The following is a 22,421-nucleotide window of genomic DNA, read 5'->3' on the forward strand; positions in this document are numbered from 1 at the left end:
AAGACATGGGAAAAATAGAATAGTGAATATCTTCAATAAAGAGATGAGTTTTAATACTCTTATGACACACAGGCATTTAGTCATATCTTATCAGGCTAAGATGGACGTAGCTTTGCAGATCAAATGACGCCGATGCCATAACTGTCGCAAAAGATAAGCCTTCTAATATTATTTGCACTGCTCTAAGCATGCACTGGCTTTTAGTGGCCATTTTTCTGCACTACATAATTTCAGGTGGTCGGTGAACTCTTAGGAAGCATGAGATTACTTAGGCAGAAGCTAGTACTTCTGAGTTAGGTTTCCACTCTTCCTAACCCTCTCCTTTAGAGGGTCATGTCACTTTTAGATTCTCTACCTTCCATAAATGGGTCTGGAATTCAACTATTCTTCTTTGACTGTTAGATGTGTGCCGAGATATGGCAGCAGGCTGTCAGCTGTGATCTGGGAAGTACCCAAACTTGGTTACATGCATTTGATTGTGACTTTTACCACTCATATGCATTTTGTTGTCTGCAACTTACAACCTTGCATTGATTTTTTTCACACCCTTGTACTAGTAGTTGTTCTCCTTCAAGGATATTCTCTTACAAGATCTCATTCTTCTGCTGTTAGCTTACCTGGTTCAAGCCACCTCTGTTGCCTGGCTTGCACACATATGGCAGAATCATTGTTCCTTTCAAACAAAACATTGTTGGAACCTGTGGTTTCTATGTCCATGTGTTTTTATTGTTTCATCTTCAAATGTCTTCCTGTTAGGTTTGATATTTGTTATGTTCCCTGGTTATTAGTCCCCCTGTGGTGTTTATTTTTGTGGTTGCATGACAAGGAAGTTTTGTTTTCATTTAGTTCTAGTTTTGTCCATTGACTGCAATTCCTACTATCCATGGGGTTGTCCATGAGAAGAGCAGATGTTGCCCCTTTCACTAATGAGTGCATGTTGTGACTGTATTCCCACTGTTGCCAACTTCTAGGTCTCTACGCTGGAGGTTGAATTCCTGCTTTAAGTCTTTGATTACGACAGTCTTCACACATCTAAGAACAGGACTGCACTTAAAAGTTACAATATTTTGTGCCTATTGTGTAACATTTTGTTTGTTATGTTGTGCCGGTATCTTCCAGGTCTTTTACCCCTCTAATATTCATCTTGTTGCTGTTGCTCGGTCCCAGTTAGTATGATGTGTCATGGAATGCCTTCCTGCTCATATAGCCCACAAGAATGTGCTCTTCACCGACGTCGCTACTCTGGGTCTGTGGGCACGGTATAGACAATGGGACACCTGAAGGTTGTTAAACTGTAGGCCTTCTGGTGTACATGTGCTTTACTGTTGATATGCCTCCACACAGTTTGGTGTTCTGTTGATATGCCTCCACGCAGTTTGGTGTTCTATCACATACTGGTAGCACTTACCTTGTGCAGGAAAATGGTTTTAGGGTCCCAAAATAGGAGTTTTAGAAAGACGGCCTTCTGAGGTCATCGATAAACGGCTCATAGGTTAAACAGCCCTTACTACGAATCTGTCACTCCGCATGCAATTACATCGCAGTCGTTACAATGACCACGTTGTAACAACGCATACCATTACCCCCGCGAGGCGTAACTACGACTTACGGAGGGGGGAGCAGTTGTTGGATTTAAAATCCAACATCTTCCCTACTGTCCACACAGAATGGAGTTGGAATAGTAAATTATACTATTCCAATATCCAGCGCCCGTCTCCGCTAGTCGTTGTTATGACTTGCGGGGTAATGGTATGCGTTGTTACAACGCCGCCATTGTAACGACCGTGTTGTAACAACATGCGGCGTGACGGCAAGCGTAATAAAGAGGCATATTCGCTCATCACACATTCTCTAGCAGAGCTAGAGTGTTGCGAGTGCTCTGTACAGGAGCTGCTTCCTACCCAGAGTTCTCTGCACATATATATATATATATATATATATATATATATACATACATACATACACACACACACACTTGACACCACTTTATAGAAGGATGCTCATAGTTATATTTAAGAAATTATGAAACGAGCACCAATTTGCCTGGGTGCACTTCGCTCACCTATCTTGGATGCATATAACAAAAGTACTTTTCATAGAAACTAGATCTCCCCTCTCTTTATGTTTATTGAGACACACTCGCAGCCTAAAGGTGTTAGATAGCTCTCGACCTACCTAACGAAGGATTCATTAATCATGTTTTGATGGGAAACGAACTTCATCGCGTCCCCTTCACGACAGTGCTGAAGTAACATTAGTCCTCTTAACTAGTTCCACTTATCTCTAGATATGAGTGTTGATCAAAAAAGTGTTCCTTATTGCGTGCCCTAGAATATTGATATCCCATGCATAGAAACGATGTAAATTAAGAGTGGTATCGGGAATGCTCCTTTAACCCTTCTTTTGAATCACACTATTATAAGCCTGCTATACATATCCTATGCCGTTAGTGTGCACTTCACTCCAACACTAAAACAGTACGCTTTCATATAACTGAGGAATGGTGAATAACGGCACGTCTCTGGAAGGAAACAGTCGAACAAGCTGACAACTGGGACTGGTTTGATGGCAGTTCTTGTAGCAACAAATGAGGAAGACATTTCTATGTAACTAATTTCACACACAATGGCCATCCTATGGTGGTCTTTTTCTATCAACGGAATAAAATACAAATGCGGTTTTATTTTCGACCATAGCATCACAAGTGGGGACAGAACAACAACAGTATTTTACCCTCATGAGAACTTTCTTCTTTTTCTTGACGGTACTTAGTGCCAGGGTGTTGTTTCTCTGGATACTTGGCTTCTCTGTGCTTTTTGTTAAGCTCCCACCACTTGCGGTCCTTGTGCTCCACCGCCTGCCTCCAAAGAGTTCAATGGCTTGAGCCAGCGTTGGTCCTTCAAATCTGCAATCCTCCTGCAGCAATAAACACACAAAAAATAAGAACCGATGTTCATAAAACAATTGTCAGTATCAATGATCGAGTTAAGGACGTCTGTAATAATCTAACAAAGACAAATAACACAGGTTAAGCAGTAGTCTGGAGCCTTGTTATATACATAACGGCATTTTAATGCAATATCATTTTGTACACAATGTTATAACATAATATAATATTAGATTTCTCAATCATTGACGAAGTGCGATCAATATCTCCGCTGGTCTATATGAATGCTCCGTTATGTGCTAATGTAATTATTGGATTATGAGTAAATGTGTCACTTTTCATTCTAAATAGGTTGCAACTTGCTGGTGAGTAATCCATTAAAACAAAAATGTATCCAATATAACAAAATTAAAACTTATGTGTCGCCGACCTCTTGAAACCTATAATTTGCCAAATCACCAAAATAAAAAAAAGCGTTTTCACTAGAAATGGAAACTATAGTAGAGAAAGGATATTACGTTGTCATTATGTGCCCATACACGACAGTGCATGTTCATAATTTAGCTTTTGCAAATTTTGTAACGGTATTTATAAACGTTATTATGTATCTGAGTTTAGTAGGTAAATGTAAAAAGCCTTTCCCTGAACTGAGTCGCGTCCACTTTCGACTCGAGTCCACAATCTCATTGTAAAGGAAAGGAAACCTCCCGTGCTCCTTGGTTCGCCACTGATTTACATCTGCAGGTACACCCACAAGAGGCCGAATCTATCCACCATGACAGGTACTGAAACTGACCTCAGAATGGTGATGTGCAAGCAATCTAAAGGAAGCGATGCACGTCTGTCAGCAATGAAGCCATTGTTTTTTGCTAAGGGCGTCATATCATTCAATAGCTAAACATCCCATTTTGTTTCTAAGTACCACCAATCCTAGACTTACAAAAAGTGGACGTAGGAGACGTTTAGTTAAACAAGCATTGGCATAGCCAATAGGTCTTGCTTTTGGGACCATATAAGTATTTAGTTATGCAGCACAATATACATATGTTCACTGCCTCAACCTGCATGACAAATCTAATTATGTCATTCGGATGGATTTGGAAGACTATACAAAGTCCAAATCACTAACAAATTTGAAGGACTTAAGGTTCAGTTGACTTATTTTGTCCACACCTTTTTATCAGTTTTATTGCACGATAAAGCTGAATGAAGTAGCAAGTGATAGATTAACTTTTCCACTAAAAGAAAGCACTTTAAATAAGGAAAGATAATGTTGTTTTGAAGTGGTTGCCAGAAGATTTATTAGCTCACAAGGAAGAATAGTGTTTTATCTCTAATATGTAACCAATGTTGATGACAGTTGTGGAACAAACACCATCTGTAATGTATGTGTTAGGCAAAGAAAGCAAACAGTTCTCCTAGAGATCAGCTTTTTTCAGGAAATCCACAAAAATAAAAATAATCTTCCTGAAGAACAATTGTTTGTTTGCCCCATTCGGTTCTTAGTTGAAACAAAAGTCTTAATTTCTGAATTATTTTTCCCCCTATGACTAAGAACTTGTGCTCCTTGCTTTGGGATCTAACAGACTTATTATGCCAATATTCATTTTTAAAGAAAGGTACCGGTGTCAGTATCAGTATAAATACCTTATTTTTGTCACAGACCATAAAAGCAATTAACACAATAAAATACAGCATGCAATCGATTAAAACACGTTATAACTCCAATATAACCTCATATCTCATGGCCGTCCCAGTAGGTGCCATGAAACAACCTAATTTGTGAATCCTTATTATGCCCCATGACTACGAATGTGTGCTTCTTCCTTAGGGATCCAACAGATGTATTTTGCCAATATTAATTTGAATGAAAGGTACTATTTACTTACAATGGACGTTTTTTTGTGGCCAGGTTAATTAAACGTACACTTGGAGGGGAGCATGGCCAGGGATGCATGGAGTTGGCTGTGTAGTTGGTGAGTGACTGTAGCCTGCGATAGTGCAATTACCCGGTCTCTCACCCCGGGTTTCCTGCGGCCAAAGGTAGAAGAAGGAGACTCGGAGTGTGATGGATGGCTGCGGGTCGTGGTAGCTAATCGGGAAGCCCCACGCCCAGAGGCTAAAGGGTCAGACGGCTGATCGTCCGAGAGCTGCAACATCATGAAGCCCTGAAATGGGTACTGGAGCGCCAAGGTGACTGACGGAAGTAGTTGGGCTACCCCCTCGGGACACTTGGACAGACAGCAAAGGGCTGGGCGACACCCCCTGTAGGACCTAAAAGGTACAGGAGATACCAACCTGCCCTCCCCCGGGGGACACTGGAGTATTAGGGGACTGTTGGGGAGCAAGCAGTTGGATAGTGCGACCTGCGTTAGGATAGGAGGCTCCTTTCAAATGGAGCTGGAGAATCCCAGAGGGTATCTGGCCCATATGGAAACCTGTATCGAAGAAGCAAAGGAGTGGACCCCCACCTAGAATACCCCCTTGAGCTGGTACTAAACTGCAAGGTGGGGGAGTCTGCCAAACTGAATTTCCTCCCTCTCACAGGACGCTCTGTCAATATAGCAAAGGGGAGACCTGCAGCAACCGGGAGAGTCCAAAGGGGCGGCCTGGATAGTATGATGGGACTGCTGCAGCCCGCCTGGAGATAATTTGTAAACAAGCCCGGAAAGGGGTGCGGGAGCCAGGGCCCGCCGCAGCGAAAGCACATATGTTTCAAATTAACGCAGACGCGGCAGGGGAGGGGCAGAGGAGCGTAGAGAGAGTACTGAAAGCTGGCCACTGAGGGAGCCATGAGAGGTTACATTATGCATATTCTTGTACACGGTTTTGCCATGAGCCATATAATGTGGTACCAATTCACTATAAAAAGTGATGTATAAACGGACACTGTTTGTGCTATTAAACTGTCTGCAGGCTTAAAAGGGTCTAAAGCTAATCTTACAAATATTATCGGAAAAGTGTCATGGGTGTTCGGACGTGATATATTTACAAACATGAGAACAGACTTAATTGCGCACTAAAACATGAAGGTTGTGGGAATTGTGAATTAGTAATCCCAGAAAGCCACAGAGAAAAAGGGTGAGCGGCTTGGCAAGACATAAATTACAGATAAATTGTAGCCGTGAAACGCCGACACATCAGCGGGTCAAACTCTGAATAAACGTGTCTGCGAGCGGCTTAGGGCATTTCTTAACTACCAAAAAAGACGTGAATCTGCTCATTAAGGACTGCAAGGCAAGGAAGGCACGTACCCGGCGGCGGCTCTGGTATGGATCCAGGAGGCGAACGGTCGCAGTAAGGTTGCTCTTTTAAAGCAATTATGTTGCATGCACATACACGCGGTGATGGAGAAGACGCTAAATGCTAGCTATAATGGAGATGTTTACCTTATGTGCTTGTCCCCCACCTTACACAGAATGAGTGGCATGAATCAACAAGTAATGACCGTGCAGTCGTGAAAGTGACACGGCTGCGAAAGTGAAAGGAAAATGAAGCTGAGGAGGGAGTGGGAGAAGGGAGGGAGTAGGGGAGGGGATTCACGCGCTGTAAGGCTTAATGAGCCATTACAGAAAGCCAGATGGCAGCTGTGCACGTCCAAGCGTACGTAACCGCATGTTCGAGGCCGGCAAAAGCCTTTGGTAGTACTTTAAAAATCCAGTTACTAAATGTCTCGCCTGCGCTGGCTCAGACGAGACCTAAAAGACGGTGATGTCAACATTTACAGACACTCATCCTTACATATTAGAAAACAGGGAAAGACACATCAGGCAAATCTGTCTCTGTCTGGTTACAGATACGCAGAGTAAAACCACAAATACGGAAATTTTATAGACACTGCAAAGTAAGAACATCTTTAACGTGCTGTTTCCTCTTTTTGGATTAAAAATGGGCAAAATGTACTTAAATGAAGCAAGGTCTCCATGGTTGTACTATTCAATGTCACAACCTTTTCTAAAGCCCTTGCCTCCTGAGGCTTTTTTAACCCCTATTGCGGAGCCCTTTTTTTGAGATGCTTGGGGCAGTTTACGCTTAAACAAAATTACCCTTAAACAAAAAGTATCCTCATGGATTCTATTTGAGGGAACTGCACAAATGACCAAAATATAGCAACATTTTGGCTTATTTTTAGAAAGATGGAAAAAAGAGCTTTGCAAGAAAGTGTTTGTTGTTTTCTAAAATCGGCAAAAACGCAAGGTTTGCTTTGCTATTATCACCTTCGCCACATCTTGCTTTTCTGGAACAAACAGAGTTGGGAAAAAGTATTTTTGTAACCACAGTTTTTGCCTTTTTTTAAGTTCCAGTCCATCTTTCCCATTTTCTGTAGTTTAGGGTGGAAACAGGTGTGAAACCAACATCTTGATCCCAGTAATCTATACATTTCTGAAAAGTCAAAAAAATGAATGAATGAAAAGGCATTTGTAGAGTGCATGCATAATCCAGGGAGTGTCCCGGCACTGTGGGCTGAAGGGAGTGATACTGCAGGGAGCACAAGAAGACATTAAAAAAACAAAAAAACAAATGAATGATCTATGGAAATGACAAATTCAGCAATAGATCATTTGGTTTGCCCTAAAAAACTAATCTTTGATATAAAAAATAATGAAAATAAGTAGGACAAAATAGAAGAAAAAATTTTCATGGGGAAATATATGCCCAGATGGCTGATTTACAAAACTTTGTCCATCATACCATTCTCGTTGCAGGGTATGAAATGTTTGCGGGTTTCCCATGGAACACATGATACCCAAAAACAATAGTCACCCACTGAGGCTGCAACTTACAATATTTTGTTGTGTACAGACCACACAGCAATTCATATAGTAAAATCTAATGAATGAAAAATGTATATGCAGCAAACCTGTGCATTTTTTAAACGTGTCCAAGATACTGAATTCAGGCTCAGGGCTGCCCTCCTTCTCGCCATGGTCTCTCCTCCTCGTGTCTTCGCTCCTGTTCGCCAGGGTTCCCAAAGGAGCGCCGATTTGGCCAAACTCTGCTGGCAGAGCGGAGTTAGGCACCCAGGGTTAGTTTTTGAAGCAGTTTAAGGAGAATTTGCTTCTGGGAGACGCCAGAGCATTTAAGTGATTATTTAATTTTTTCTTAAATAGGGTGGAGCGGAGCAGATTTCCAGTTTGTTTTTAAAATTCAGTGGAACTCTGCGTAGTGGAACTCCGCCATCTCCGCCCATCCTTAACAAAAACCCTGAGCAAGGTAAGGCAAAAATTAAATGATGACAGTAGCACCATCAATAATAACAACTACCCACATAGTCGCACTAACATCCTACCTCTCAAGTCCTTTCTTTAAAAGCACTGATAATATGATCCCAAAATGTGTGGTAAATTGACTCAAACTAGATCTTGCAGGTAACCACCCTGATGTAACACAATTGATTCCCAATCAGCCTTTGTGCTGAGAGTAGTTTATGGAGCAGAAGTTACATTTAACACAGTTTACACTTGAAAACAATAATGCTGAAATCCTGATGAAAAGAACAGCAATCTACCCAAACGAATCTTCTCCTAACCCGATCAAGATAATTTGAAACTTCAACAAAAGTGCTAGTTCATACAGTATGAAAATGTGTATATAGGATTATTCTTGTCTTTAGATCTAATTTTTTTCATGGATTCACAAAGAACTCCATTAGTACCCCAGCACAACTACGATTGTGTAGTCATAGTTTTCTAGGTGTGCTCACATTGCTAAAGTTTATGCGCTAAGAATCTCTACCTAGACAAAATGTATGCTTGCAAAAGCCTAAAGCAAATGTAAAATTGCAGGTTTAACTATCTTTATTTTAATGGGAAGAATTGTTTGCTCATTGAGAAATACCATAGATAAAAAATCAGATAATTACGACTGCAATCCCACCTTGAAATTGTACTTTGAGACTGATTTTCGACCTGGGCAGTGAAAGCACATTGGGCAAAAATAACAGAGGTCCTATCACCCAACTCTGACTGCAGGGGAAGACGAAGTTTCTAGTGGCAGAGATACCAGTGGCCCTGTCACTGGAAACCATCAAACAACTGGGAAGGAAATGCTGTTGTACCAACCACCTAATCTAGGGTAATCAGTCCAACACCATTTTAAGAAGTATCACTTTTGTGTTAAATAACCATGAAAGAAGTGGTGGTCATGCACATAAAGTCCTTAAAGGTCTCTAGTGTGCTCACAGAAAACTCACAGAGTTCCAGGGAAATTTGTAATGCATGTACTGGAAACGCAATCCCACTTTGAGGGTGCATTTACAGTATCCACATTTCTGACAACAATCCACTATGCGGGACAAGCAAGCCGAAATTACAGACATGGATGAAACCCCATATAATGTAAACTGTACTTTGTACTTGTTCTGATCATTATTGTGATGTAGATGTCACTGTCTTTTTAACAATTGTGTGATCTCTTTGCAATATTAGAGTGCCATGTACAGAATGTATGTTCCCACCCCATTTTGTATCATGACAAAGAAAAGCAGCTTTGCTCTTTACTTCCATATTGAGACCATTTAAGGATACAATAAAATGCAAAGAACTAAATAAAACAACTAAGTTACTAATCTACATTATCTACTTCATCAAGGCGTGTAATTAGTATCTCCTTCTTGAAGCCCAGCTTTCAACTCATTTCTACTTGATTTACAGAACTGATCTCACATTTCCATTTAATGCAATTCAGAAAAAAAAGTCTGGTGTGGCACAATATGAAAGGCCTTTTTAAATTGTAAGTATATCCCATTGCTTTTATTTACAAGATCAACATATTGTCTGGTCATTTCCATAAACCTAAACTACTTAATTGGAAAATATTCATTGTGCCTAAATTCGCACTGAATGAACTTAATTAGTGCTTGTCTGTTCAGAGTTTTAAAATTAATATATAATGGACTACAACAATCTTCAGAAAACTGAGGTTTGACTTTCTGAACCTTAGATGTTTCAAAACCTTCTTCCACATCTTCCAAATGTGCTTACGTCAATTACTAGAAACCAAACAAGGGGTATTCAGGAGTTCTTCAAAAACTATGCGTATTAAACTTAGCCCCTTTAATAGTGGACAGTATCAAACTTCACTTAAGTCAATTTTCTTAACAAAGCACAATACAAAACATTTCAGAATAAAACTCCATTCAATAAAGGGAATACTGTCTGAACTGTAGATAGGAAACCACACTAGTGCTGGATAATATTTAAACGTGTATGTCAGTCAAGCTTTCTAAGTAATAATATAAGCATGCAATGTTTTTAATATAGCCACCTACCTGGTATAAGCTGACATACTGCTTCCGCAGCCAGTGCAATCTCTGGTCAGGAAATTTTCTCATTTGTCTGACAGCCTTAGTCAGTTCCAACAGTCCATCATATAGAACCTTGGCCGTGCACATTGGAGCCACAAAGTGCAACAACTTGTTTTCAGTAGTACTTTGGCCAAATAGCAATGTTATGCCATTCTCTTCAAGTGTCATATTACACAGCTTATTTTGAACACACACAGTGTGCATATCAATACATGGATGACCCATGTAAACAGCCTTAACTAAAAACAAGTCGAGGACACCTTCCATAAGTCCATTACACCCAGTGTTACCAAGGAACTGAAATTTGTTATTGTTAAGTTCAGCATTGCCGCTTAGCACACCCAATTTTAATTTTGCATTTGTGAGGCATGTTGTAGCAGATTTTCTCCAAGTCAAAGTAGAATTGTCTGGTTGAAGCTGAAGAAAACAGCGGGCTGAAAGATGTGCCTCATGGTCATAATGAATGACTGTTGCCCCTTGTTGTAGGAACTGGTGTACATCCGATTTGATTGATAACACGTACCATGGAATGAGTTCAGTGCCATGATTGAAGGCTTTTAGCTGGTCCTCCGTTCCTTTAAGATCGCCATCTTTTGACTGCTCAAAAATTTCACTTTCCGAGTCTGATAGATCACCCATTATGAACCTAAGTCACAAAAGACGCAAGCGATGAGATATTGCAGGACTGCACATTGAAAATATATGTGATTGGTGGTACTTTATAATCAGTTTTTCCACTCATGCATTTAAAGGATGCAGCTGAAAAACGAAGCAACAATCTGAAGCATCAGAAAGCCACTCAACAATTAAAAAAGGTCTACATCATTTTGACTTGAAATGAAAATACATACATGCATGCAACACACTGAATCATCTCAATCACTAGATGGTGTTAACTTGCCAAGTATATTGTCAGATTTGCTTTATGCTTACCAAAGGTTTACACAAGACAGTACAACGCATTATTCATAATATGGGCACATGCTGATAGTCCTTAATAGCTAAATCTAGTCAAGTACTTAGAACTTTCAAAATGAATATTTATAAGATATGCCTGCATATAATAGAACTGAATATTACTTATTTGTATGTTATACAGCTACGGGGTGCAGCACACAAGGACAAACAACTAATTCTTTTGATCTTAAAAATGGACTTCGAATTATCCCTAACAAAGTTAGAGCAACACTTGGTTATCAGTATCAAAAGTCTTCCGCACTTGAGGAACAAGACTATTACCTTTGCCACCTACATTCAGTGCTTCACATAGCAAAGGATACATTGCAGGAGATAGCTCTACTGAACAGGTAATATAATGGTAATATAAATAATATTTTACAAATGCCCATCACATCAATTCAGTAACTTATCAGTAAGAACAATGGTGTCCAAAAAGAGCATGGAGATCAAGTGTGAAGACAAACATTTAAGACCATCCTTGTTAAGAAGCACAAAGTTCAGATATTTCGCAGTTCTACTGGTAATATTTTCAGGCCAAACTTTCCCTTCTAATGCACACTCTCATCATTTTTGCTTTCATCTGAAATCTTTTCCCTTCCCTTTGGGTCTCCAGAATATAGTAGTTAGGTTAGCCTACTCCCCTTCCCCTGCCCATCCTACCACTTGGCGATATGAAGCAGGTCGTTAACTATTCTTTACGATTATTTCAGTATTTTATTTTAACATTGTATTTTTAGTCTTTCCTACTCATGGGCTCTCTCAGGGTTTTTTATTTTATCACGTGGTTAGAGTTAAGTACCCAAGCCTCTCTAAATGCCATTATTTTGGCAAGACAAACATTCACTAGGAAAGTAGCCAAACACTGAAAAAAGATACACTTGCCTATTTACCCATTTCATAGTTGGACTCCTGACATCCATGACTTTGGAGCATTTTTCCAAATACCTTACAATGTCCTGGATGCAATAGTCACAAAAGACAGCAGATATATGCATTATGAGTTAACCATAAAATAACTAAAAATATTTTCTGCATACCAGAACAAATGTTTTATAGCTAGGTAAAATAGTGAGATATACAAAAGAAATATTTCTCATGAACACCAACAAGCTGCTAAGAATTCGTAGAAGGGTGCTGTTCAAGGAACGAAAACACCACATGTACTTATGAAAAGATAGCAATGGGCAGATGCGCTGCTCTTTCTTTGATCAAATATAAACAATATATTTACCAGGGAGCACTGGCAGTTTTATGGAACCATAAAGGAATACCTTAATTTAGCGTAACCATATTTGAAATGTTTCATCAGTGCCAAAGAGGAAAATGAACTTTAAATGGAAAGCAGAGACAATAATGTGGAAGAGATCTCCTTTCTCATGGCTCTCCATTAGCCGAAGGACTCCTTGCACTCGAGGGCAACTGTGATGAAAAGCTGTGTTACAATCGGCTTAAAAGTCAGGAATACAGAAAGATGGGGATGACAAGGATGACCGTTCATCTCGAAACAGAACAATTAAGTGGCAAGTCTACATCATAAATAGGAAAAACAACACCAAGCACAGAAGTTTTTGTTTGTGAAGGGTCGGAGCCTTCTACACTAGAAGCCACAGTATATTTGGTCGTATTTGTGGCAGAAAATTCAGACTTGTGGTTCTTACAATAGGTCTGTATTGTGCAACTGGATTATGGGCCTCCAGACATGAAAACAAATATAAGGCTGATCTCATGGTGCCGGTACAATGAATGAGTCCAAAGAGTGTAGAGCAAAACAATAGTGCAGTACATTTATTAACACTAAATGATAGCAGTTGGAGAAACAAATTAGATGCAAGAAAATATTTGACTTGTTATCTGAAATTGTGAATATTTTCTATACAATTTTAAAATGCTAACAACTACATAATGCGAACTGAAAGCCCATCTGTACAGTATGATGTCTAGTGCAGTCACAACTACATATTGCACCTACTTCGAAGCACATTCTGGTTTCTCTACTATGGACAAAGCTGGACCCACTCACATTAATGCTCTACGCATGGCAAAACAGGTCTGAGATGCAATTCAATAAAAATCCTCTCTGTAAAGCCTTTTGATGCCCATTTCAACAAGGCAGGGTCACACATCAAAGATCGAAATAAATTAAAGAAAAATTTGAACAGATATCATACACGCATACAAATGGTTATCTACTGTAAAAAGATTTATGCCAGAAAAAGCTCAGAAACAACTTGGTATATGTCGGCATTTTCAACAGAGAACAGATATGCCCTCAAATAATGTCATGGTAGTCATCTTTTTTATTATTATTTTTAACAACCATGCATACATTATGAACGTATTGTAAATGGATAGACAGTTTGCTACCGATGTATACTAAAACTAGAATATTTCAAAAATATTCTGTAAAGGTATTAATTCTTTTTTATACTAATTAGTTATCTACCTAATTAAAAACAGCCTTCAAAAAGAAACGTAATCTTCAATTAACTCATGCATAACGTGGCAGCAACACTTATTCAAATAAGCAAAATAAATAAAAACAACGAAGTTGAGGTAAATTGCGAAAAAGGCAATGGCAAATAGACAGGCAATTAAAAAAAACTTACAGAACTCGGTTTGACTCAAGTGGTTTCTTTGCAAGTGCACTAAAGAGCATTAGGAATGAAAGAAAGGATAAAAAAGAAATGTTAGTACAAATCGGTAGGTCTAGGGAAGGTTAAGGTAGCGGTCTTGCACAACATTTAAGTTCAGCTAGGGTATAGATGCACACATCGGAAGTACTCTAGATCTTTATGATCTGAAAGAAGAAACTGAAGTGAAATGAATGCTAAAATGTGGGTCAAAATTTATGTATACAGGGAAAAACAGCAATGCAGCTTAAGGGGGTCATAGTGCCCACACCATCAGGCTTACTTCGCCCTGCGCGCATACACTTCATACCAAGGAAACCAGGAGACATATTTGTGGGAAAGCAGTGGTGCAGGTTTATTTCGTACAACACAGGTACTGATAGGTGGGTCATCTTACAGGCGATCCAAAGCGGCAGCCTCTCGCTGACCCGCATGCCCAAGGAGCCATCTTGCACGGCGAGTCGATGCTCAGACGGTGCAGTACATTATCACTTTATTTTGTTCGACTCCCGCCCCCCCTGTCAGGGCGGGAGATGAGGCACACCCCCGGTCGGTTCAGGCCCCCCGACCGCCCGAAGGACTAACGGGGCGCCGACGCGGTTTCCTGGAACCCCATCGGCTCCAGGTTCTTGGCTCGGGCACCCTACTGTGCCAGGCAGAGGTATTTAGACTGTATCCTTCTGCCGCAGAGGTACCCCTACTGTCCATCTGCTTCCAGATCACCCTGTACTCCGCCACAGCTCTGGAGGAGGCTTCCGTCGATGACAGAGCCCCCCACCCACCTATCGCTTTATGCACTGTTTCGTGCACTTCTATCATAGTCCCCTTTTGTTCCATGCACATCTATCATAGTCCCCTTTGCCACACCACTATGGAGATACTTAAAACGTTCTTAGGACACGCCCTTAGTTCCATCAGCCGCACCTCTATTGAGTATTGCGTAGACACGCCCTTAGTCACAGACGCCGCCCCTGAGATGCGTCGGTACAGGTAGAAAAAACACCTTTGTACACAGGGTGCTGTACTCGTTTGAGCCTCAAAGTGCCTTACATCCTGGATACCCAGTTGTTACCACAGGACTCGTTACCACAACATTGCTCTCGCCACCTTGGGACCTGATAACCCATATTCCACGCACTTAATTATGCTACAAGGGTAGGTCCCGCTCACACAGGACTCGTTCCACAACATGCTCTTGCCACCTTGGGACCTGAATAACCCATAATCCACTGACTTAGGCCCTCTTAATATGTACCTGGCCCAGGGCCCTCCACCTCTTGTGAATCCTGCAGTTTGAACTTAAGCTGTTTGGCATTAGCTGTCAATATCTACAAGAGGGGCCACACATCCTCGCTTGGTCCCCGCTTCTCCGTTGCATTCTGTATGTTATTTGCAAACTTTTTGGAGCTAATGGAAGACCGGTGATGTATCAACAGATGACTCATTGAATTAGTATTTGTTGTAGCTTTACTTGCAGCTCATAACTAGAATCCTTCCACGTACCACCGTGGACTATGAAGGATATCGGACTCCTGTACCTTGTGACCCCGCCGTCATGAACGCATGAACACTATGTATACTGCTGTGCTTACCCACTTACGCAATGTATTGTACATGTATAATGTGCATGCCTGTTTGTAGACGCTTGAAAGCCCCCCAGGGCTCTCTCCTCTCCATCACGATAATGTTTGTAACCCGAGTACCATTCAGATGTAGTACCTATCGCGGAAAGCATTAGCATCCCTTTGGGGTTGCTTTATTCTTTAAGTGCTAAATGCTGTCTTTAACTATTGCAGAGTTGATACTTGTAACCCAGACACCTTGAATTCGGGTGCACCTGCTAACCAGATATCAAAGCTAGTTCACACCGCAGCCCTGGTCGCCGCTTGGTAAGAGAATACAATGGCTGCATTGAAAGTAGAGTTTAAAGCTATAGTATAAGCTATAGAAACCCGATATGTGTACGATATGGCGACTAGGTCACCTACCCACTTAAAGAATTTACAACGTGCAATTTAAAACTTCTATTCCTAGTATAAAAGTGCAGATCTACTTGAATCTTATCGGCAACTCATGCTGCATTCCATAATGAAGAAACTTCACGTGAACGCAGTCCTAAGGCAATATACCCTAGTCCTCCAGCGCGAACTCGACCCCGGCAGTATGGGGCGCATACATGGATCGTATTGTTTACAATAGCCATGCCCATGTGATATTAACAGGAGGGCTACGACAGAATGCAATTTTTTCAATTCGAGGTGTGTTCTTAAATTACGTCAAAATACAACCTGGGTTGTGTTCTAAAAATTTCTACCGAGGTTGCCGGATCCTGTATAGATGTTTTATGTAGCACTAGTTATATTACCTGCCATCGCCCTTGGACTAGTGGAGTTAAGAAATTTTTCCCAGAAGCACCGACGTTTCAACCCAGAATGACAGCACGATGGAGGGGAAAGCCCCAGTCGGGGCCCCCGACTACGAATCCCATATTACACCACACGGTGGAGGGAGAAACCCGAGTCGAAGGGGAAAGCCGGCCGAATATGGCGCCAACACAGCCCATCGCTAAACTGCCAAATATTATATTGCTATTCGTGGCAGGTTCTTACTAAAGTGCCAGTGACCATTTGACAACTAAAGAGACACTCGTACCCGGATCTAAGCACATAGGGCACAGCTGCCACAAATTCAGTACCCGAGCGTAACCAGACCGAGACGATGATGAGAACACAATCTGAAACGGCCGTGCAATCGCGCACTTTAAACCGAAGTGTGAAAAGGAATAAAACATAAAAGAGTACTAATGCTAGAATTGCTTTTGGCTGCGTTTTAATACTAAAACTTTATGAGCACTTAGATCAGGGCAAAACTAAGATGAGCCTCGTTAATCTTCGGTATAAATCTCAAACGTGATCAGCAGCAAGCCCCAAATAGTGCTATTAATCGTTATTTGGGTGGGTAGGGACCGACAAAGACATCTTGTAATTTTTTAGTGTCTGGACTTATATATAGCATGAACAAGTCACAGGGAAGCCTCTTGAGTCCCTGTGTAGCATCTGACATTTATTTCCGCATTGTCCCTGTACCCGTGTTTGGTGCTATTCCGTAACACGCACCCACCAATTATCCTTGTAATACACTGTTTGCTACTTTTACATGTTGTGCCTTTTCTGCTTGCACAAGTGCCACCATCGCCGTTGTTTGCCTTTGCTGCTTGCACAAGAGCCACCATCGCCTACATTACGTTTGTTCTAGGCCTGAGTGTCTAGCACATATTGCAGTATTTTACCACCAATTGTACTTTTATTCTCTTGTACCTGCACACTTATCACTTGTCCCTTCTGTAATGCACTGTTAGCTACCTCATGTATTTTGTTTGCTTCACAATTTCACTTTACCTCATGTAACTTAACGTCTGCTTTTGTACAGTTGCCTGTCATTTCTTGTACTTATTGTGAAGAGCACGCCTTCGGGTAACGTCCGGGGCTAAAGGCAAGACATGTGATACTTCATGACTGCTATATTAGTTGCAGCACACACCAAAACACATGGAATGTGTTCATATAAACAAAGCGAGTTAACTCATTGCACAAAACGACAGAGAAATGCTGTAATATGTTAACATTTCCTTCTCTTGCAATAGATGACCGTCTTAATGCCATACTAATAGTTCAATCTCCCCTTGCCCAAATTGAACGTGACCGCCTGCAATGCAACTGTCGCTCATCTAAAGCGCTCCGACCCTCCGGGTCGAGTTCGCCCTATATAAACAGCCCCACAAATAAAGCTGGCATCTTCTCGGCATTGGTTCACCTAAAGACAATACTAGGTTGTTTCCTGAAACTATGGAAATGACCTCTTATGAACAATACAAACTTTCTACCCAATTAATTCCCATAAGCTAATGCGTAGTGCTAAATTGAGGGCAGAGGGACAAAATAGGAACGAGCTTGAGAAAGCTACTCTATCTCCTTCCAGACCAGTAGGGCTGCCTGAGGCACCTCATCTTCAGAAATCTACAGCCAACGGCTGTCCATTAAAATAGTGTTCAGACTGAATATTCAAGTGCAGGATTGAATTTATTTTTTAAATAAAAAGTAGCCGTCTCTCCCTGGAGTTTGCAACCCCTTTCTTCAATAAGTTCAATCCCGCCCGACCGCTGTAAACTACAGCTAATTACTGTGAAAATTCAAGCAGTGAACTCGGGACAAGATCATTGCAACTCTACACTGTGATAGCAACACACCTATTCATCGGTGATACGATGTAAAATTAGGTCCATTACTAGAGTCATACCGCATGGCCGATGGCACTACCGCACCAATGCTTCGCTGTTTTCATGCTAGCGTAAACCTCCCTGCCGGCAGCAGGAATAAGCAGAAAGTATCTATTGGTAATGTAATGCACTGAACCAATACTGTTCACTGCCACACCATAAACTGCAGAAAAATGACCATCCCCTGGGAGAACATTCAACAGCACACCTGCTGTCCCAAAATAACTTGCGTGGTCATCTGACCTTTAAAAATATTCCAACCAGATAAAAGCGCATTAAATAATTTAAATACAAACCCGTATCGTATCATAGTCTGCTAAACTTCCTCCTCTGTCTCCCCATTTGAGTGAAAGTGCGCTTTACGAACGTATAGATTTGTATTGGTGAGAAACGAACCGAACATATTCGGCGAATGACGAAACGAGACCCTGCTCGCTGTATGTAAGAATCACTAACTGATCCCAGCGTGAACACCTGTGGCTCATTTCCTGCTCCATCCTCTTCTAGCACCGTACCCTATAGTTCGTACTTTGTTATGGACTGGTGTTTACTTGTCTTTTAATTGAACCTCATTACCAATTTCTACGTTGGTTACTACGTCCCGGCGCTCATTAGGTAACCCACATTGACACCTTGAGGTCCTCCAGCCCTCCATGCGATGCAAGGTTCTACAGATGGCCAAGTGAAGAGAATCTAATAACTAATAAAGTTGCTGTTGTGTGCTCAAAGCTGGACAGCTGTATGGCAGATATCTAAGGACTTGTGTCTTCCTCGAGAATAACCTTTAGTAATTAATTTTTAACACAGTTATGGTTCAATATCGCAACCACTTGAAAATTGGGTGCGCCGGTCCACCATGCTCAACTCGAATACAACAGACTACAATTCCCAGAATGCACTGCTCCTAAAATAAAACCCCGACGGGTAACAGTTGTGCCCTGTAACCCAGAGTTATCGTTCTTTTATTTCTGCTTATGGATCTAAAGTCGGCAAGCGCCAAGCATCTTGTAGCTTACGACACCATTTGAAAGGCCTATTCTCGGAACCCGCGTCCCGCGCAATACAATATTCAACGTTAACCGCCCTGAAAATTTAACTATTATTTTTCATAATAAGAAAGGAAAGAGGGTGAAATGAAACGGCGCGACAAACGATGCACCTGCGGAGATTCACAAAACATCACATAGAGAGACTGCCGTCTGAAATGAAAATTTGTAGAAAAGAGGTGGTCATAAATCTACGTGAAATGATGTAGGTGAACAAGCTAAATTAAAATAAACGATGTGTTCACCTAAAGAAAGCGTGCCTGGAAGCTTGCTAAAGGCAGCCAAGGGCGACGATGCCGAGGCAACATGGGGATGTACTTGCCGACCTGCAAAACTAATCCCGCCGACTGAAAGCCCGGCACCCGGTGCAACCATGAAAATACAAATCTGTTCTGGTGTAATGTTCTCATTATGTATCATTGCTGTTCCTATTGTGAAGCGCTCTGACCCTTCGGGTAAAGTCCGCGCTACATCGCATTGCATAAATAAAATAAATAACCTGACGCCGCTTCCAAAATAAATAACCTGACGCCGCTTCCCAGACTCGCATATAGGTAAAGTCCGCGCTACATCGAATTGCATAAATAAAATAAATAACCTGACGCCGCTTCCCAGACTCGCATATATATATTCCGCACGCTGGGTGCCTAGACAACAATGGGGATGTACTTGCCGACCAATAAATTAAATAAATGACCTGACGCCGCTTCCCAGACTCGCAAAAGCAGCCACATCGCGGGAGAGAAAGGCCGAGCCTAGCTGCTGGCCAGGTATATACCTTGGGAGCGCCCTCCCCCGTCCACAAGGAGCCCTCCCCATTGGCTGTTGGCCGGGGGGCGGCACCGGGGGACGCGCTGCAGGCTGCGCTCGCCAGATGTATGGGACTAGGGCGCTGTCCCCCCATACTCCCCTTCGTGTCGTGGTGCCAGCGGCATATTAACTAACTCGCCTGTGCATTAAAACTAAAGGAATAATAAGCACAACCACGTGTTCAGCCATTCAGTACTGTATTCCAATTCTTCCAGAGAGTAATTGCCAGAGGAAATCTATTTGTGCCCCTATCCCCCCACATGGGCCCGAGGATAAGACAGGCTTACCCGCCCCCTTATGCGATTTTCACTTATATTTTTCCAAACGTGACGCACAATGCACTATCACGGGTAATGGCAGGCACAACAGAAATTTGATGGTTGGCCAGGCAGTTGAGGCCAGATTAGCAATCCTCAATGGTTTAAGGGAGAAAAAGCTACTTAGTCCAAAGGTGTGCTTGTCTTTTTTCAGACAGATTTGCGAATCTGTGAAGGGTCCACAGATAAGTGGCCAATATACATAAAAAATGTAATCTCTTAATGTCCAGACCAGAACATTTTTTAAATGCCAATTTCTCTAAAGTGAATGAATGGACTAATTTGAAATGTAGGAAAGGCATGTACTTCTTTGAGTAAATTTCAACTTGCAAGCGATGTTTAGTGTAATTCAGTTCTGCCGTTTTTTCTGTGTTGAGGAGCAGAAAACCCTATGGGAGTTAAAATGGGAAATGTTACTTTAGATGGCTGCCTCCACTTTATTTGACTCCTGCTGAAGAGAGTTGCACTTAACTTGCCAGGAAGAGACCAAAGTGAATGAACTTTTGATTTACTGGATAGTTTTGTACAGATTGAGACAAATGAGAGGACAGGCAGCAGGAAAAATGATTGCATTGGCCCTCAACATCATTAATACCTAGGAGGACATGTCCACACAATAAGTGGGATGAATCTTTAAAAAGCAAATGTGTCTCTTGTTCACACAGTACATAAACGGAGGCATAATGAAAGAGAGGATCACATCTTCCTGACCACATTTTCATTAATCATTCAAGAAGTTGAGGTGTTGTGAGTCTGAGGGTGAGAAGTATAGACATTCTAGTTGTGATATGTAATTTTTAAGAGGTTTCCAGCAAGCTGTAAATGTCTTTCCAGAGAAGAGGAGTTTATCAGTAATGTGTTCCAACGCAAGTGTATGCCAGAGTCTTCTGAACCAATACAAGATGGTAGGTATTTCTGTTTCCAGAAAAAAGCGATGAGTTGGTTAGCTGCTCCAGACATAAAGCTAATTAATATCCAATCAGATTGAGTCATATCTTGTCACTGTGACTGTTGCAGCAAACAAAAACTTCCTTTTAAATATTTATAAGTCACTCCTATGTGGGCCATGTAGCCCACAAGGAAGTGTGCATGGTTTATAAAAATGGGAAATTTAGAAAATTTAAAGTTATCAGGTCCCTGCAGTGACAGGCCCCTAAAAGCTATTTCCACTTTGTATGGGTCTGGCTGTCCTATGAGAAAGCTAGCGTAAGCTCCTGGAGGCTAAGTTCCATTACCCTGACAGCAGCTGCCCAGCACTTGCTTGACCTTAATGAGGTGTAAATACATCTCACACAGCAGAAATAATGGCCTGGATGTGGGGATTGGTTTCCTTCACCTTGAAGGAACTTCAATAACTTATAAAGGGTCTGCCCTTTCACATGCTAAGTCATCCTCCTCAGAAAACTTCCTGGCCCTGCTGAAGAACCGCAGAAGGATTGAATTTGCTGTAAGAGACCCGCGAGGAGACCCGAAGTGCTGGACCAGCTCCCACCTGTACCCAGAACAAATAAGTGGAGTCCAGTGGTAGTTAGCTGAACTCCTGTATGGCGAAAGGGACACAACAAGCTGCAAGAGGCTGTTTCGTGAAGTGCCCCCCTGACCAGCTGCAACTGGACCAGAACTACACCCAACTGAAGACCTCTGCTGGAGTGAGTTTTCACTCCTAAGTGCCATCAGTGAGGTCCTGAGAATCTTGGCCGAGTCTAACAAAACTTCTCTTACAACCTCGGAAAGACTGGGACATGGAAGACTTTTGCACTTCCAGTCACTGCAGGACCGGACCTAACCACCCAAGCTGTTCTGGCTAGGACGCAACTTTGCTGGGCTTAAGAAAGTAGTTCCTCTCGCTTGGAGCTTCTCTGCAATGCTAATTAGTTTCAGCACTCCCTCTGTGAGGATTTATCTGGCCCCATGGAACCCATCATCAGAGGAAATCCTGCAGCCTTGTCTCGCTGGAAGATTCTCAGCTTCAAAAAGTGACTAAGTCCAAAGAAGAAATCTTGACAGCGCAAAGGTGCGAAAAGTATCCGGCTGGCAGGCGGTCCCTCTCTGGGTGAGAAGTCTGAATTTTTCCACCTAAGACCTTTTCCTGCCAAAACCAACAGCATTGTCAAGACCCCATCCAACAGACATTTGGTTTTGAGAGAAATTCCTCGGCTCTAGCCTGCAAACTTGGCTCGCTGGAGGAG

The 22,421-nt window shown here is 41.8% G+C and overlaps 1 protein-coding gene across 3 annotated transcripts in view; it reads right to left on the reverse strand.

Annotated features, from left to right (window-relative positions):
* The window catches only part of PLCE1 (phospholipase C epsilon 1), a 1,554,148-nt gene that overhangs the window by 538,509 nt on the left and 993,218 nt on the right, over positions 1 to 22,421 (reverse strand). For all 3 annotated transcript variants that reach the window (XM_078643386.1, XM_078643388.1, XM_078643387.1), the window contains exons 8-9: positions 10,158 to 10,839; positions 2,734 to 2,916 (exon numbers count right to left, since the gene is read on the reverse strand). In XM_078643386.1, coding sequence (XP_078499512.1) covers positions 2,734 to 2,916; positions 10,158 to 10,839 — 865 coding nt within the window. The remainder of the gene's footprint in view (positions 1 to 2,733; positions 2,917 to 10,157; positions 10,840 to 22,421) is intronic.

This window comes from Lissotriton helveticus, chromosome 5_1 (assembly GCF_964261635.1).
Source record: "Lissotriton helveticus chromosome 5_1, aLisHel1.1, whole genome shotgun sequence".
NCBI lineage: Eukaryota > Metazoa > Chordata > Amphibia > Caudata > Salamandridae > Lissotriton > Lissotriton helveticus.